The 17,470-nt window shown below is 45.9% G+C and overlaps 9 protein-coding genes across 9 annotated transcripts; 5 read left to right on the top strand and 4 right to left on the bottom strand.

Moving 5' to 3' along the window:
- Positions 1-13: 13 nt before the first annotated feature.
- JR316_0012296 (uncharacterized protein) lies at positions 14-1,681 on the bottom strand (the record flags this gene model as incomplete). The annotated part of the gene is made up of 1 exon (XM_047897921.1): positions 14-1,681. The coding sequence occupies one exon, from the start codon at positions 1,679-1,681 to the stop codon at positions 14-16; it is 1,668 nt and encodes a 555-aa protein (XP_047742810.1).
- Positions 1,682-2,665: 984 nt separating this feature from the next.
- JR316_0012297 (Inositol phosphorylceramide synthase catalytic subunit aur1) lies at positions 2,666-4,078 on the top strand (the record flags this gene model as incomplete). Its single annotated transcript, XM_047897922.1, has 1 exon — positions 2,666-4,078. The coding sequence occupies one exon, from the start codon at positions 2,666-2,668 to the stop codon at positions 4,076-4,078; it is 1,413 nt and encodes a 470-aa protein (XP_047742811.1).
- Positions 4,079-4,587: 509 nt separating this feature from the next.
- Positions 4,588-5,896, top strand: JR316_0012298 (uncharacterized protein; the record flags this gene model as incomplete). Its single annotated transcript, XM_047897923.1, has 2 exons — positions 4,588-4,677; positions 4,721-5,896. The coding sequence occupies 2 exons, from the start codon at positions 4,588-4,590 to the stop codon at positions 5,894-5,896; spliced, it is 1,266 nt and encodes a 421-aa protein (XP_047742812.1).
- Positions 5,897-6,189: 293 nt separating this feature from the next.
- JR316_0012299 (uncharacterized protein) lies at positions 6,190-7,339 on the bottom strand (the record flags this gene model as incomplete). Its single annotated transcript, XM_047897924.1, has 2 exons — positions 6,190-6,273; positions 6,374-7,339. The coding sequence occupies 2 exons, from the start codon at positions 7,337-7,339 to the stop codon at positions 6,190-6,192; spliced, it is 1,050 nt and encodes a 349-aa protein (XP_047742813.1).
- Positions 7,340-7,850: 511 nt separating this feature from the next.
- JR316_0012300 (uncharacterized protein) lies at positions 7,851-9,285 on the bottom strand (the record flags this gene model as incomplete). The annotated part of the gene is made up of 3 exons (XM_047897925.1): positions 7,851-8,919; positions 8,973-9,020; positions 9,080-9,285. The coding sequence occupies 3 exons, from the start codon at positions 9,283-9,285 to the stop codon at positions 7,851-7,853; spliced, it is 1,323 nt and encodes a 440-aa protein (XP_047742814.1).
- Positions 9,286-10,679: 1,394 nt separating this feature from the next.
- JR316_0012301 (uncharacterized protein) lies at positions 10,680-11,555 on the top strand (the record flags this gene model as incomplete). Its single annotated transcript, XM_047897926.1, has 5 exons — positions 10,680-10,719; positions 10,785-10,816; positions 10,975-11,119; positions 11,207-11,316; positions 11,511-11,555. 5 exons carry the CDS (start codon positions 10,680-10,682, stop codon positions 11,553-11,555), a joined length of 372 nt encoding a protein of 123 aa, XP_047742815.1.
- A 474-nt stretch (positions 11,556-12,029) lies between these two features.
- On the top strand, positions 12,030-13,179 carry JR316_0012302 (uncharacterized protein; the record flags this gene model as incomplete). The annotated part of the gene is made up of 4 exons (XM_047897927.1): positions 12,030-12,192; positions 12,289-12,951; positions 13,003-13,032; positions 13,103-13,179. The coding sequence occupies 4 exons, from the start codon at positions 12,030-12,032 to the stop codon at positions 13,177-13,179; spliced, it is 933 nt and encodes a 310-aa protein (XP_047742816.1).
- A 349-nt stretch (positions 13,180-13,528) lies between these two features.
- JR316_0012303 (uncharacterized protein) lies at positions 13,529-15,085 on the bottom strand (the record flags this gene model as incomplete). Its single annotated transcript, XM_047897928.1, has 2 exons — positions 13,529-14,947; positions 15,002-15,085. 2 exons carry the CDS (start codon positions 15,083-15,085, stop codon positions 13,529-13,531), a joined length of 1,503 nt encoding a protein of 500 aa, XP_047742817.1.
- Positions 15,086-16,177: 1,092 nt separating this feature from the next.
- Positions 16,178-17,446, top strand: JR316_0012304 (uncharacterized protein; the record flags this gene model as incomplete). Its single annotated transcript, XM_047897929.1, has 2 exons — positions 16,178-16,595; positions 16,662-17,446. The coding sequence occupies 2 exons, from the start codon at positions 16,178-16,180 to the stop codon at positions 17,444-17,446; spliced, it is 1,203 nt and encodes a 400-aa protein (XP_047742818.1).
- Positions 17,447-17,470: the final 24 nt, after the last annotated feature.

Genomic DNA, 17,470 nt, shown 5'->3' on the forward strand with positions numbered 1-17,470 from the left:
GCATACGTTCTTTTCACTCCCACACCATGCCATCAGAATCAAGCAAGGTGATAAATCCAACCTCTACCATTCTAATCAGCTCCCATACATACTGTGGGTCATGATATTCAGCAATCGAGAAACTCATTCCAGCGGCTTTCTCAGCCTGTATCCTGACCCTCTTCAAAATTGATATATCATGTCTAGGGTCACCATCTGTTGCATTGCCCGAGTCAAGATCCCTCATGCGCGACCTTAGCATGAACGGCTCTAGAAAATCAATGTCGTCCACCGACAACATGCCTCGGTATTCCAACACTTCAAGACGCGGAAGGAAATCGGGGAATAGATATGGGTGAAAGTAGACAAAGAAGGCATCGTTCAAGCCGGAAAACGCGCCCTGTACTTTATTTCTCCTGATTATTTTTTTCCGTTTCTTTACAATTCCCATGGTGTCATAGTCCAGGATGTGGAGTTCCTTGAGCGGGGAGATGACATCTGCAGAAAGGAACTCGATGAGGTCACAGTCCTCGGTGTTGCACATTGATTCTGTGGTCAGACTGGTGAGTATACATCCCGAACGTCTGATGAAGGGCAGAAGGAATTTGGTGTGTTGGAACACTTCGGGGATAATGATATATATCTTCTCGAGTGCCGGGAAGCAGAGCTGGTGGACGAGCAGATTGAAAAGGAAATCGCTTTCGACTTCGATATTGAAAACGCGGAGCCTTTCGTGGATTATGGGTCGCGAGGCGGCATTGAATTCCAGCTTGCGAACTACGGAGCATTTTGACAGGGTAAGCTCAGTAAGATTTGGGAGTTGATCTAGGAGCTCCCGAGGAACGATTCTTAGAACAAAGGAAAGTGTTAGTTGTGTAATACCCTTGGTAGAGAGGTTGAGGAACATGTCAGATTTCATTATAATGGAAGAGAATGTTAGCTCTCGTAACAAAGGCGCCTGTGAGAGGTCCAGAGGTAGATTGGCACGCCAATCATCATTTTTTCCTGTGCCATGTAAAGACGCTGTTTGGAGGTTGTCCAACGGAATCACGCGCTCTTCCGAGTGGAGCGCATCGTTTCTTGAGCTGGCGTTGGATTGTCCAAGGCGACGCATACGGTCCTTTCGTGTATTAGTTTTGGTTCCCAAAAGAGAAATAAACTGGTATCTTTTCTTCGACAGGTGGAACTTGATCGTCCTCCACTGATGAGCATGCCGAACCAGCAGAGTTAGCAGCAGGTCAACGGGATCAATGGTGAGTGAGGAAGAGTCGCATTCGTTTTCTTCAAGATATATATCTAGTGGCCTGCCCTTTGCACGAGAGATCCACTCCTTTAGAAGATTGACTTGTGATATGATCCTCTCATTGGGACCCCTGACTTTTACGATTATCGTCTGCCATATCTCTGATGACCCCCAAACAAAACCACGCCAAGACCTGGAAACCTGGCCTAGCTTCAGCGGGTGTAGCTGACGCTCCCATCTTGGATTTGAGTCTAGGTCTAGAAAGGGATCAGGATAGGGCTGGCAAGTGTAAAAGAAAATAAGGGAAGAGATGTCGGCGGGTAATCTAGGAAGAAAGTCGGTCATTGTAGACATAATCGGTACCGTATTAGGGTCTTCATCACATTGGTCCGAGTCTGTCTGGGTAGCATTCAGCGGTAGAGGTTTGTTAGAAGTAGGCTCTGAGAGATTGGATGCCATATGTTAATGCGGAAGCGATGTGTGGTCCCCTTGTTGATTTTCTGAATCTGCGGTAGGAGTTAATGGTTGGAAGTAAGAAGGCCTTTCATATGAAGGCAAACAATAGGGTTCTTAAAACCGCCCACGGTGCCCTGCTTCGCTGGCGTTGCAGTTTGGCCCCAGGGTTGGTTATGGTTAATAAATTCTCCAAACCTGTGCTGATCATGATAAGTAGTGGCATAGCTACCCACGAGGTCAGCGAGACCAATTTTAGCGCTCGTCTAATCTCCGATCAACTCGTAACAACGGTGACCGTTCCCAGTGGAAAACCCATGATTCGTGAACACTATTAGTAGTTTTGAATAAAAGTTTCAAGCACATTCGAAACACCATGCGATAAAGGTCAGACTCTATGCGCACTGTGGAGCCTTTTTTACAGTATTTTTTGATATCATAATCATTACATTTGCATTGCTAAGTAGTAGAGTTCTGATTTCTGAGTCTCAGTTTATTCAGTTGGTACAACAATGAAGTAAATAGCTAGAGCTTGAAGACTGATTAGTTAAATCGTATGGTCTAACCTCAAATGGTCGAAGGGTCAACGGTCAATAGCTAGCAAGCAGCGAGTGTTATAAATTAGATCTCCCCAGTTTCTACTCAGATTCGCTCAAGCGATATCGATGCATTTAATCTTCGTCTTCGGATGTTTCCTGGAATGGTGTGGCAAGCCAGAACGAAGATATGGCCCGCTACGTCTAACAGAAATGATGTGGGGTTGAGAGTCTGACTTCTTTCATTGTCCAAGTCGGACATGCTCAACACTCAATGTGGTCCTGATGAACATTGAAGAGAAACATTAGGATTGTCAACGCAGCATCGGCACAAATGACGGAAGCGGGATGACAAATGTCGGCCCTGATTTACAGCAACAATTTACCACAATATTCCCACGGCCTCTCGCCGACAACCACGACGAGCACGACTTTTTTCTAGACGTTCCAGACGATGCCGAAGTTGTCGTCGCCCCTAGGGCCCATCACACGCACATTCTCCGACATAATACACGCCTTTGTCGCTGCCGTCGCCAGATTGGACAAATCCCTGAACCCCGCAGTGACCTTGAACCGACTGCGCGCACACAACTTTACGCGTTGGGACTCCCTTTATATCTTCCATTTTGCCAATGCTACCTTCTGGATAACGCTGATGCAGGATCCAGCATATCCGAAGAAGCTGGCAATTCCTATCCTATATGCAATTGCTCTGCTTATTCCATTTACAAGTCAGTTTTTCGTCCCAGCGACCCCAGTGTTCAGTTGGATTCTCTCGTGGTATTCCTCAAGGTTCATGCCATCGGCATGGAGGCCGTCGATTTCAGTATCTCTTCTCCCCACTCTTGAATCCGTGCTCTATGGTGCCAACATATCCGACATTCTTACCCGGTTCACCCACCCTATTCTCGACATTCTTGCATGGCTTCCGTACGGTGTTGTGCATTTTACGTGCCCATTTGTCGTCGCCATTTTTCTCTGGCTTTTCCGCTCCAAGCAGACCCTCCACTTATGGGCCCGTACTTTCGGGTACATGAACTTGGTTGGTGTCCTCATTCAAATCGTTCTTCCTTGTTCCCCCCCTTGGTACGAGCTTATTCACGGCCTCACACCCGCCAATTACGGAATGAAGGGTTCCCCTGGTGGTCTTGCCCGCATTGACGCTTTATTCCACTCCTCTTCGTATACCACCGGTTTCACCAACTCTCCCTTGGTATTTGGCGCTTTCCCCTCACTTCATGCTGGCAACGCCACCCTGGAAGCCTTCTTCCTTTCCCATTTCTTCCCCCAGGTACGAAATTACATTTGGGCATACGCCACCGTGCTTTATTGGGCAACCATGTACCTTACGCATCACTACCTCATCGATGTCGTCGGTGGTGCATGTTTGGCTACTGCATTCTTCTATCTTTTCCTTCCAGATGAACTCCGTGGTCCTGCAGCACTTGCTCCTCCTCCAAATCTTAACCTTGCCAGTCATTCGAGGAATAAATATAACCAATACGATCTCGAAGACCCACGAGCAGCTCCTTTAAATGGCTACGGTCGTGGTGGAGTGATGCTTTCCGCTCGTGAGTTTGACGCAATAAGCGAACCAAGTTCAGAAGAAGAGGAAGATATTACCTACAGATCACCGGTACCTGGTGCGACATCATTCCCAGCTGGTGTACATGATAGTGCGGCTCCAATGCTAGCATCCGCACCCCCAGGGAAGAAAGGACCTGCCGCGAGCACACGAGGAAGGGGACATCGGCATACAGCATCAATTGCCAGTTTGATTCGAGGTGAAGAAAGGGGTCCAGAAGATGGCTGGAGTCCTGTTGCTGGCTCATTCCCAGGTGGAAATGGTCGCGGACGCGTGGATTGAGATTGAAGACTGAGTTGTAGGGTGGATGGGTGGACGTTGGGAAATGCAAGGACGGTTCGAGTTACCATATACCACTTTCTTTACGCCTCCATTTACCTTCATTTGCTTCCTTGTCTTCGGCTCAATTAGATGTCGAACACATACACCTATGCAGCTTTCGAGACTGCTTTCCACGGTAGCACCACCATATATCGCACATAGATACATAATTTATTTACGACGACCATATCTGCTTCTATCATGTGACCGCCCAATGTGTTGATCAGAAGTGGGTTTTCTGGAGACATCAATGATCGTCGTCACCACTCATCTTTCCCTTTACACAGCTAAATCAACCCCATGAACAGTGACTCGTCTTCCAAGACTGTGATATCTAACCCCACTTCCCAAACAGATCACTTACACAGCCCTATATTTCGACTCCCACCCGAGATCATAGCACAAATATTTCTTCATGCATGCCAGGTCAACACAGGAAGCTTGCTTAGCAAAAGGAAGCCACATCCATTATGTCTTGGTCGAGTCTGCAAAGACTGGAGGGATATAGCATGGTCTACCTCCACGTTGTGGACAACCGTGGACATTTGCATAAGAAATGGGTTTTGTGATGACGCTTCCTCACTTCTTCAAGTATGGATAAAGCGTGCCAACGGTCGAGACCTGGACATTTATGTTGAGAAACTGGGAGCAGAAAACTGTTGCCCGCCTGTTGCGCTGATGAAGTTGCTGGTACGACATAGTTCACAATGGCGTGCCCTACTTCTTCGAATCCCGCGCGACTGGTGTTCTCTCCTCTCCAAGGAGATCGGCGAGATTGCCGACCTCACTCGCCTCACTACTTTTACCTACGACAACTCTTATCATCGTACAGATTTAGATTGGAATACTTCTTCCTCCCTTCTCAATTTAACTAGGGCGCCAAACCTTCGCGATATTACTATTGGAAGCATTTGTTATATTTCCAACGTCGTCCTCTTGCCAGAGAAGCAGATCACTTCCTTATCCTTGTTAGACGGCACCGAAATCGACTTGCGTTATCTTCTTAAATCCCTTTCAAACGTGACTGAAGCTCACATGTCAAACATCTCTCCGGTTGGGAGAATGGGATTGTATTTCAGCATATATCACTGCCGTATGCGAACCCTTCATCTGACATTTCACAATTGGAACAGCTTCGTAACTCTATTAATGAGTCTTTGGAGATTCCCTTCATTACAGAACTTAACTCTGAACATCATCTCCAATGAAGATTCGGTTTCGGAAACTCCCTTATACCTCCTGCATTTCGTTTCACGTTCACAATGCAAGCTCACGCATCTGTATCTCAATTTCATCCTTCCGGATGATGTGGAAATACTCATCGAATTGCTCAGCACCCTCAAGTTACTAGAGGTGTTGGAGATCAAAAATCGTCAGCCAAGTCCCATGAAATCTGGAGACGCATTATTTGGAGCCTTGCGCCCCGCGCCTGATCCACTTGATTCTTTGGTGCCGATTCTTAGGGAGTTCACATACGAAGGGCCTCTCACACAATCCCATTTGGAGACTTTGTTGGAAGTCATGATTTTGAGAGCAACCAGGGACACTGTCACCGAGAAGCTGGATAAATTCGTATTGAAGTCCACAGTATCAGGAATTTTGGGATCGGTACAATGGTATATTCCTTCCTCGTCCTCACCAATTCCTTTAAATCTGCATTCTCAGCTCCGTGATCTTCTTACGGGGCTTGTTCATCTCGGAGTTTTTGCATTATCTACTTTTGATGGGAAGGCTTGGACATTGGATGGATATGGAAATATGGTATACTTATTCGATTAAATAAATGAAAGAATCACCTAAAATTAAAGGATGTTGCGATTAATTTGGGTGTATCTGCCGTATGCAGTACTCCATCATATCGCTTTATTCAATTGAAAGAGGGGTAAATCGCTCTTTGAATGAAAGTGCGAGTCACATAATCCGGATGGTTTGGTATATTACCAGCGCAAGGGCTTTCTGTATCTGCGATACGTTGCCATCGTTCGAAGTTCTTTCTCAGCAAGTACCTTGTAGACAATTCCACTGCTAAGAACTGCAGCGTCGGGATGTGGTCAAATACTTCAGCGACTTTTTTACTGCGAGCTGCTACTTCCATTGGTGGATGCCTGTTTCGATTGTCTGAATTTAGGATCACGATTCCTATGAGAGACGGAAGTCTGTTAAATGTCCATTTTAGAGAATTTAGATCCTGGATACCGAGTAAAAATTATCAATTTGAACATAAAACAACCAAGTATACCTTAGTTTGAAGCTCACCTTATTTGAAACCTCCAGGTATTTTAGATCTTGCATATACGGTGCCATTTGAACCACAGGTGGATCTATACCTCGGATTCCGGAATCAGGCAAAGCCAGAACTTCTACGAGAGCTAGTTCTTTTGCAAGATGGTGAATAGAGCCTCCAGAATCGTTCCGGCAATGTTTCCACTGGACAACGCGCACTTTCCTTCCCGGAAGGAGAGACTCAATGGCGGCTCGATCTCCAACTACCCATTCCAACTCAGGACAGCATGTAGACGCAGAGGGAAATATTTGGAGCGGTTTTCTATCGACACCCCCAGTTTTCTGAGAAATCCTACGCTCCCAACTGGCTTCGTCTAACTGGATGTCGATTTTTCTAAGTCCAGGTTGTGTCTTGAGGAAAGAGTTCAGGTCCGCCTGTGAAATTGTGCAGTGTGTATGGGCTTCATATCCCCTACAAGTAAAAGTCTCCAGATGGAAAGGGACATTTAGACTTGCTGACCAGTCGATGGAATGATCAGAGTTCAGTGTGAGTCCGTATCGCGGATGATCAAGATCAAACAACAACTTCCACCTCTCCCTGGCATTAAAGGTTTCGATGGTCAAATGCTTCAAATTGACCATGGCATAAAGTCCTCGACGCAGGCCTTCTATTGGGACGGCACTCTGGCCAAGCTGCGGTGGAGGATCCTCAATGGTGTATTCGTGGACATATACCCCAAGGTGTAAATTGTTTAGGAGAGAACGCATCGCTCTGATGGCGATTCTCTTAGTCCGTGCGTCGGTTTTGTAGTCCACGGATTGAGTAGCAAGAAAGCTGTGCATTTTGCGATAGAGTAGTCGGACAGACAAGTCGTACATGAACTTGTTGCAAAACCCCACATAGTACAACGCTCGGTAGTCGTTAATGAGTTTGCCGATAATTTCGATGATAATTTCAGGTGGAAGTCCCCGATAAGGGAGATACCACGTTGTGCTCATCGTCGAAGAAATGGGAGGATTTAGTAGATTTGGGAGATCCTCAAAGCATTACAGATTGCCTTATAGTGTCACATAATCGTGAGATAGTACGTGGTTAGGGCTGTGTCTTATATGTGTTAAAAACTCATCTCTCTCATTATTACCGATCATGACTACGTACTTGTCATTTTCGATAGTCATCATTTGCCTGTGTATGTATCAATCATGAGTAAATCAATTATTGAGCGGCCAAACGAGAGTACATGCTATGCTGTACCGTTCGATGACGCTGATGAGCGCTTGAGTTGAGATTATAGTGGCAGTGTAATAGAAGTTCCATTGCCACTGCTATATCATTGAAATAATTTGGACAGTCAGAAGATCTACAAATGAACATCAGAAACGATAAAAATAAGATAGTAAATTAAACGAGTTGGAATGATATTGTCGGAAGGTTTGATGTTCAATTTTGTACAAGTAAAGCATCAGATAAAAGTCCAAGCCAAAGCAGATGCAGACAAGACTGGTAGTGTTAGTTGGGTGACTTGGGTCGGGCATACGGACTATTGCTCGAATTTAAACGCGAGCTTCGTCGAGGGCTGGTCTCTTTTCCACCGTCGTTAGACTCATTCTGAATCGTAGGTATCTTTTTCTTGGTCGCAGATACACGAGCCTTTCCTTTCGGAGTATCTAGAGCTTGAGGAGGCGAGACAGAAACCCTAGTCCGAGAGACGCGCCCTTTTGAAGTCGCAGATACAACCGGAGACGGCACAGTTAGGGGGATTTGTTTTATACTGGCAAAAATATCCCTAGAACTGCGAACACTGTTTTTCTCACCTTGACCGGGTAAGAGTTCATTTGCATCAACAGAGGCAGAGTTTGCAGAGGATGAGCCAGCACTCCGATCGAATATTTTGACTTTGGGGGGTATAGCAACAGAGGCCTGTATTGGGCCAACTATAAACGATATGTTGGAAGAGGGTGAATAAGGGGCAGAGGTGTTGCACAAATATGGCAAAGTTGTCCATCCTGCGTTTTCATAACCGGGGTGAGTTGACGCCAAAGAGATAGATTGCGACGAAAAAGGGGAACTAGACACGAGAGACTGCTTTAAGTCTTCCACTTGCATCTCAACGCTTGTGCGCACATGGGAAGTGGGGAACGTCATTGGAGAAGTTGAGTCGGGATCAGTGACACCGGTTAGACCAGAGGTTGTTGTGGCAGAAGCGTTGGATGGTGTAGGACGACGAACAATGCTGTTTGTTTCGGGTCGTTCCATCCGGGGCCTCGGAGATTGACTTCTTTTGCCACCAATGTCACTGAAATCCCTGTGTTCATGCTCAGAACGGGCCCCATCGCCAGTTTTGTTGATATCTATTCCAGAGACGTCAGAATTTTTGGCAAGGTTATGAACACCAGCAAGTAGAGCAGATGCCAACGCGTCAACAGCATCAGAAAGTGGTACAAATGAAGCTCGCGTTCCTGGAGCTGGTAAAGATTCGTTCTCCAGGAAGTCCGTTTTGGCAAGAATGTCTAATGAAGGCCGAATATTTTCCGCGAGTTTATAGTCAGGCGTTGCGGGAGAGTTCCTGGTTTGTACTCTGTACGAAAGGATGTCAGGTCAAATAGGCTTTAGGCTCAGGTATCGACGTACATTTCATCCTCTGAGAGGGTAGAAACTATTAGAGACAGCGCAGAGATGCTTCAGAATGCGTCAATGATCTACAACAGTTCATAAAACCCTTGATATGTGCAGCTCACCGAGCGGTAAGAACGCGTTTGTTGAGAGCAATACTGGTGCTATTGGAGGCTTCAGGTTCCGCTTCAAGAAACATATTAAATGCTCCTTCAAGCTTGCGGATTGCCTCTTCAATTTCATACACGGCGACGGCCTTCTGTGACAATAGATTGATTCTGCTGGTACCGTAGAGTTTGGGCTTAGGCATCTGTTGGAGTAAATTGTCCATTGCGGCCAGGGTAGTAAGATCAGTATGGATGCGCAGAGGGGTCTCCCTTAGGATGAATGCTAAATCAGTAGTAGAAAGAAGCTGGACGCAAGGGTCGAAGATTGATCTTCCAAAAGCAAAGACGGGCTCTTTATAAAGGGATAGTTGTGGCACAGTGGCACCCTCTTTTGACCCTCTTCGTTTGTGACTCCGACTCGAGGCCCTCGGTTGACGACGGGCTGAACATCATGAACGTTGAGATTATAAGGATTGTTTACATTACCGATACTTTGCAGCCTCTCAATATTTTCCCTGTCGTGAATGTGGATTTCAGATCGATGTGAGTGTAATCAGAGAATTAGGATAGTGCAAAATTTGGTGCAAACTAATTTTTTCTCGGTGTCCAGCAAACGTGACCTGTCACTTCATGTCACACCGCGAAGGTTATCCGCCAAATCCTTTTAGCGTCCCGATATCTTGAAAGTCAACAATCTATGCGTGTTTATCATGTTTTATACCGAACGTCAATGTCTACAAGTGCAGATATTCTCTAGGAGTTGCTATATTCATATCTGCTAGTTCAGAAGAAATCAGCAACCCTAAACGGAAAAGCTCGCACCCAAAGACACAGATGGCGAAGAGGACACTAGTTTTGCCCATAATACCTGTTTCAAGGGCACGAAACGTGTCAAAATCACCAAAGAGGAGCCTTACCCGTCACCGATCACACAGACTAAAATGTCGCGCAAGAAGAGCAAACCTAGGAAGAGCGCAGACACCGCAGCGGATGGAGTTACACAAAACGCCAGAGGGCTCGATCGTTGGCGGTGCTGCTGGATATCGTTCCTCGAAGAAAAGTAAGGTTACCCACAAGAAGAATGCACCTGTGTCTCCCGCTGTCGATGAGACTAGCGCTTCAATGAAACACGGATTTTGTAGGCCTCGAAAGAGGGACAGGGTGCTCCTGCGCATTAAAGCAAGACCATCAGTGTCTGATGCCGTTCTGTTAGAGCCATGCAGAACTAAAGCAGGTGCTCTAGCAGTGCAGTCTGAAGAACCTAAACAAACATGGGAGAGCGAAAACACCGTCCGAACTTCGAAGGGGGTTTACCAATGATGTGGAAAACAACGATGCCTCCAGTTGTATGACTCTAACAACGGTAAAGCTACTCTCGATATAGTGTTCAATCTGCTAATAATTTTACCCCAGAAAGCGACTTTTCTGACTATGTCGCACCTGCTAATCATCAAAAACAATGGCAAATTGGTGTTCGTCATGATTCATCAGTATACCCTGGAAACTGATAAACAAAACTACCAGTCCATCGACAGCGACAAAGCCGCATATCCGTTGCATACCCTGTATATATGGGCAGTCTGTAATACCGATTTCTGAAAACCCCAACTTTTCTGGCATGCTCGCACAAGCTTTCATTATTTCTCTGCTGTTATCCGGTGTGTTGGGATGTACGTACATACTTTTGCACACCAAGCTACTGATTATATTGATTGCAAGGTAGCATCCGAGGTTCTCAAGCGACAGTCAGATCACGTAAGTTGAAGACGTGTGGCATATGCTAACCAGCCTTGTTGCTTTGTCGATATCTCAAACCTTTCCACAGTGCACCGATGACTGCGCCAGAATAATCCAGGTTGGGCATACTACACTTAATTTTCTTAAAATGAAAACTCAAAATTTTATTAACACAGTCTTGTTCCGGTGGACCCCAGTCATGCCCATGCACCAGCGCTATCCAACAGGCGGCCCAGTCGTGTCTGAACTGTCTGGCCACCACTGATGCTGCGGCAGCCGCTGGTGCAGGACTTGAATTCAATCCTGCAACCCTTGCTTCCCGTGCGTACACCCATTCGTTAAAACTACACTAAATGCCCAATGTTCAAAAAAAAAAAACTTGATTCATTTCTGTTACGGCGACTCCAGAGTTTAACAGCAACTGCGCTACATCCTCTGTCAGCGTGACCATCCCTCAGGGTGTCGCTACAGGATCAGTCGGAGAACCCTCTGTTAGTGCTAGCGTTGCGTCAACCTCCGTAAGTGAAACATCACATACACTCATATCCACGTTGCCTGGAAAACCTTTGGACTCACGCAACAACGAGAAGTTTCGATCAGGCAGTTACAGCTTGGTAATTTTATTGTTGACGTTGATTATCAATTGAAGGATCTCAGGCAAAATATAGCATCGCAGATCATATCGGTATTCGCTCGCTTTCCTGTATAAAAGTACGTTGCTTACATTGTTTTCATCTTGATGTTTATTCGACACTGACGGTCACCAAGAGGATTGGATGCCACTCGCTCATAATGATGACTCTTATACTTTCTATAATATAACTTCAGGTGGTGGCAAGGATACATTGGCGTTGTCCATACAAATCTAAATAAACGGAAGAGGACTGGATACTTATCATAGGCTGTATTTATATCCCTCACTATCGTTTCTCTGTTGTAAATAGATTTCAGGTCGATGTGCGTGTAATGCCCAAGGAATGAAGAGAACAAGGCGCAACTGCACACTGATTTTTCTTGGCGTCTGAATGCTGGCCGACCCGGCCAATTGACAATGACATAACTGTCACTGTCACGATTATGTCACACCGCAAGCCGATGACCAGACGGTCCTTGACATTGTCCGCTAATCCATACCAGTTCCTCTTTCTCCCTCTTCCCTAAATTCCTAAGTTTCCAATACCTTGGAAATCCTTAACCTATAGGTCTTTATCTATTTTATTCCGGGATATCAATGCCGACAAGTGCAGGATTTCCTTGGGAATTGTTAAAGGCGGAATGTCTCCGTCTAATTTGCATGCAAATTGTGCAAGGCTCGAAGGAAGGCGGGGCATATCAGGGAGTAATGCGCAAAGAAAGTATGATAGAATTCCTGCGCGATGTAGATAAGCGAGGACGTGAGTTCTATTTTACTTATTTAATTCCTCCGGTATTCTTCTCATAAGAAGCTCTGCTGCATGAATTACTTTTCTAAACTGACAGATTTGATGTAGTCGAACCTGCGCTGAAAACACTGGGAAAAACGCAAGCTCTTAGGAAGCCCCTTGAATCCTCCTCTCCAGAAGAAACAAGTAGCCCAAAGCGCAAAAGCTCGCGCCTCGAAGAAGCAGATGGCGAAGGGGACACAAGTCTTGCCCACAATACCCGCTTCAAGGGCACGAAACGCGTCAAACTCACCAAAGAGGACCCTGACCCGACACCGATCACACAAACCAAATCACCGCGCAAGAAGAGCAAACCTAGGAAGAGCACAGACACCGCAGCAGATGGAACAAAACGCTCAAGAGGCCGACCGAGGAAAAGTGTCGACGCTGTTGGATCTACTTCTCCAAAGAAAAGCAAAGCTACCCCCAAGAAAAAAGCGCCTCTATCAGAATCTGCTGCTGACGAGGCAGGTTCTTCAAACAAACGTGGGCCAGGTAGGCCTCGAAAGAGTGCCAAGGGTGCTCCTGCTCCTCAAAGCAAGGCCAAATCAATATTCGATGGCGTTTTGTTAGAGCCACGCAGAACTTCAGCAGGGGTTCCAGCAGTGCAGTCTGAAGAACCTAAACAAACACTGGAAACCGAAAATGCCGTCCAAGAAGATGTTGTTCTGGCTACATTTATCAATCATGTGGAGAATAACGATGCCTCCAGTTTGGGAGGCTCTAACAAAGGTAAAGTTTTCTTAGCAACTGTTGTTCAATCCTCTAATACTTTAATCGCAGAAAACGACCCTAATGATTATGTCGCACCTGGTAAGTTTGTTTTGCTTGAAGCGAACGTACGATTTTTTTTTGCTAAGGAGGTTATTGTTCCTGTTTTTAGATGTCCATGACGATGACGCTGACGCCGACGGGGAACCGGATCCCCAAATCATTGGAGAAGTTCCAGCCACAACCTGAAGTTCAAGGCTTCGGAAAGGAGTAAACTATACATTCCTCAATTTACAAGGTCCTCTAGGTCTCCTGGAGTTTATCACCTTATTCTTGTTTAAATAATCCCTGTATCATGTATCACTGCAAACATAATCTTCAATACTTTCATGCATGACCTTTTTCAACCTTTCCCAGTTTTACTCGTATCTCTCTCCCTCTGTGCTGGCCAGACAAATTTGAGGTATCACCATGTTGGTATTTATTTACATCAACCAATAAACGTCGCCTTGTATATATCATTAGTGTTGATCTACGTTGTTCGATTCGGATTTCTAATCGAAACGATTGTACAACACGCCCAATTAGCTAGTAAATGCTAGCGCTGTACTGATGATGGGCGAATATCAAGGTGCATACCTTCCCTTGAAAGTCGCTTCATTTCGCACTGTACATCGGTTGATACGGGGAACAGATTTGGTGTAATAATATTTACCGTGCTAAGCTGAGCGATGTCGTCAGGTTGTTGGCTCTCCGGGATGAATGGCTCCCGTCCACGACTTCGCCACCTTGATGATATGACAGCCATTAAAGAGCCTTCGTCACAGTGAAGCGGGCCGTGGTAATAAAGGTCGCTGAGGTTGGGAAGTAGCGGACGCCCGGCTTGATACAAAGGATGCAGCATTGTGACCAATTTGCAGGTCAATCCGGTCGATGGATTAACGCCGTCTCCCAGGGTGATTAAACGTAGATGGGATAAAGATGGGATAGCGTCAAGGCAAGATATCAGGTCATCCTCGTGGAATTCTTGTTTCTCTATCTGGAGAAGTTGAAGAGCGCAAGAAGAGCGCAAAACCAACGAAGCGAGTGCGGGAAGAATGAAGGAACCCGGACGGCCAACGCAGTGTATACGAAGCTTTCGAAGGAAGGGCAAAGTGACGCTTTCTAGGAGAGAAACGGCGCCAGGCTTGATGAGCGTGACATCGAGCGACTCGAGATGAGACTGAAGAGGGTTGGCTATGGAGGCAGGAAAGATCTCTGCGGAGTAAACATTCTCAAGATGACAATCTTTAAGCGTTGGAGATTGCTGCAAGATCTTCAAACATTCTTCAACAGTGAGAAATTGAGTTTTGAAGCGTCGTAACTGATCCCAGGGTAATGCCGTTGCGGAAAAGTTGAATCCCGAAAGATCGACATCGCGGAGTTTGGGAGCAGAAAGAAGCATGTTTGGGGGATGACAGAACGTTGAGATTGAACCCTTGGGTGGGTGTAATGAAATGGATGAAAGCATAGGGAAGTAATTGCCGACGAGCACGTCATAACATTGCAATGGTAGCACACTGCTGAAATTGCGCCAATAACTAGAGCGAGTAGCCAAAACCTCCATGATAGTCCGGAGAGAACAAAAAGTCATTTCCTGTTCGTCATCGACTGTAAGATTGATGTGTAAAGGTGATGTTTGGGCTCTCGGAAGCCAATCTTTGAGTAATTCGGCTTGAATTTTGGATGTTTTACGGGAAATTCGTAAGGATAAATTATTCCAGAGGAGTGGTGTTGACCATGCAATGTCTCGCCATTCTTTACAGATACGTCCAAAGAAGAGTGGAAGGTGAGATTTGCCTCCGTCTTCGTAAGTATGGCACGCCAACCTAAATATCTCGGTCAAAATTTCCGGCGGTAGTTGTCCTATGGGTGACATGTTGTTAATCCTTCTCCGGAGCATTGTACGCCTGTTGGCAAGGTTTTCGATCATAGCATCGATCTGCGACATTTCGGCCTCCAGGCTCGCCACAGTATGCTTGACATATACTAGTCAGTATGAGGATTGTCTTCAATCATGAGGAACACTCACAAAACGAGAGATTTGTTTCGAGACTACGCCTTGAGCGACATTGAGGTCATCGACTATCGCCGAGCTGCATTTGCTGCACAACATCGATGTGGATGCTGTTATAGATTCTCTCCTCACAAGAATAGACCCGATACGGCTCCGTAGACCGCCAATTAGGGATTGGACAGACGATACGCAAAGGAGAACTGGAATTGGTCTCGTACCATAGTAGACCACGGTTTATAACAAAACACTCACGTTTCCAACCGTGTCTGCGTTACTCCTCGTAGCGTGGAAAGTTCCCTTGCCACCAAATTTCATCTTCGTCCGAATCAATCGCAAGGTTGAGCGATTTTGCCATATGATGAGCGGCGGAACGGTGGATGGCAACTAGTATAAGAATCCTTATGAAGGAAAGAGGGAGAAAAGCAATTGAAATTCCGATCGCTTTCGGTTAAACACGTTCTGCAGGCTCTTAATAACAATGACCCCTACTCAGTGCTCAGACTTTACCTCTCTACTCGTCCGGTCACCAATCTTTACCACTGTACCCACTTTCTGTCCGAGATGAACTGGCTTCGAGGCTATACATACCGGCAGTGCTCGATCTTTGTAGTGAAGATTTGCGACTAGAAATACTTTCATGGGAGAAAAATTAGTCGTCGCGATCTCGTGAGCGCATTGCTCACACGAAGCCTTCCATTGTACTTGAGGTTTATTCACTTTTAGACGGGCTTAAGGACTGACATAGACTTCATTCCAACAATGGCATGCTACACGCTGGACACTTTGGTTCTCAAACCTCGACGAAACGGTACATATTAAATGTTTATCACTCATGACGAAAGCCTGCCAGACATGGCTTTTCAAAATTAATTGTTGCTCGGGTATAAAGGGGTTTTAAGCCTTTTGGAGCTGCAGTCGAATACAAGTCGAAGAACTTGTAAGTAGACAACATTTCAGACTGCTAATAAACAAGCTAATCTGACGAAGCGAAACAGTAGTACAGTACCAAATCATGATGATATTCATACTCAGTGGACCTTAGCCTGTCAGGTTAACCCCTATCGATTTTCATCAGGCCTCGGGCCGCATAATGATACCGGTTTATCCTGATCAAATTTGCTTGCGCTTTGGTTCTCTGCATTATACCGCCATCTCACACAGTGCCCAAACACCGGCACCAAAAAATAACCCATGTCTCTCCTTGTCCTGTCTGCGACTGATGTGGACGAAATAGCAGCAACTTTCACACTTGACGAGCTGCAATACCTTATGGCTCAGGTATTTGCCCGACTTTCCAGCTCTTCTGCCGGACTCCAAGGTTTAGATTCTGGGATATCTATGCCTCCTAGGATCAGTCTCCAAACCGATAGCCATACCACCCTGTTTATGCCAGCTCACATTGGCCCCCTACCTTTCGCTGAAAAGGCATCCGGCTCATCCGGCTCCAGTGGTGACCAGTTGGTGAAAACTGCGATCAAAGTTGTTTCTGTGCCTACCAAAGACAGCTCTAAAGGCCTTCCTAGTACTACCCTGATGTTAGACGAAAATACGGGTTCTGTGAAGGCTGTAATAAATTCTCGCAAGTTGACTGCTCTACGGAATGCTGCTAGTAGGTCTATGGTTCAATTCTGAAGCACTGTTGGTATTAACTTAGACCACGATGAACCATCGATAGGCTCACTCCTGTCTACTAACTTAGCAGGACCCGCTGAGCCTCGATCTATTGTTGTATTCGGCGCGGGACAACAGATAGATGCACACCTAGATCTCCACCTTCGATATTTTGCAAGTATCACCACATGTACTATCATCAATCGTACACTCAACGATCGCGCCATCTCTCTACGGGTTAAGATGGCGTCTCGGTTTCCTCACCTTCAAATAAACTTGATCTCCTCGACATCTCATACTGATGATTCGACCCAGAACAGGAATCTCCTGGAACACGCTGTGAAGTCTGCGGATATTATTATATGTGCTACTTCATCCACAGACCCCTTGTTCCCTTCGTCATGGGTCAAGAATGGGTGCCATATCATTCTTATTGGAAGCTACAAGCCCACCATGAGAGAGATTGACAAAGCTCTTGTTCTCAGGTCGATCCCGTCCCAAATCCGTGACAAATACATTTCCAAACCCTTTCCAATTTTACTCGTCGACTCCAGAGAGGCCTGTTCTCACGAAGCAGGAGAACTTATTGACGCACAAGTCACTCCCTCTCAGATGACAGAAATCGGAGACATTATCCCGAAAAACTCAAATAATACTCTATCACGCGATTCTTACCTCGATCTGCAACCAAGGTCTAGTGACATTGAAGATGGATATGAGGGACCTGTGTCTATTTTCAAGTCGGTTGGCATTGGATTACAAGACGTAGTTATCGCTAGCGCCATTTTTGAAAAGACTCACAGGTTGGGAAGGAAATTTGGAACCCTTGTGCAAAATTACGACATTTAAACGATTTACAACGAAGGTCTTGTC

Source organism: Psilocybe cubensis, chromosome 12 (assembly GCF_017499595.1).
Source record: "Psilocybe cubensis strain MGC-MH-2018 chromosome 12, whole genome shotgun sequence".
NCBI classification, from domain to species: domain Eukaryota; kingdom Fungi; phylum Basidiomycota; class Agaricomycetes; order Agaricales; family Agrocybaceae; genus Psilocybe; species Psilocybe cubensis.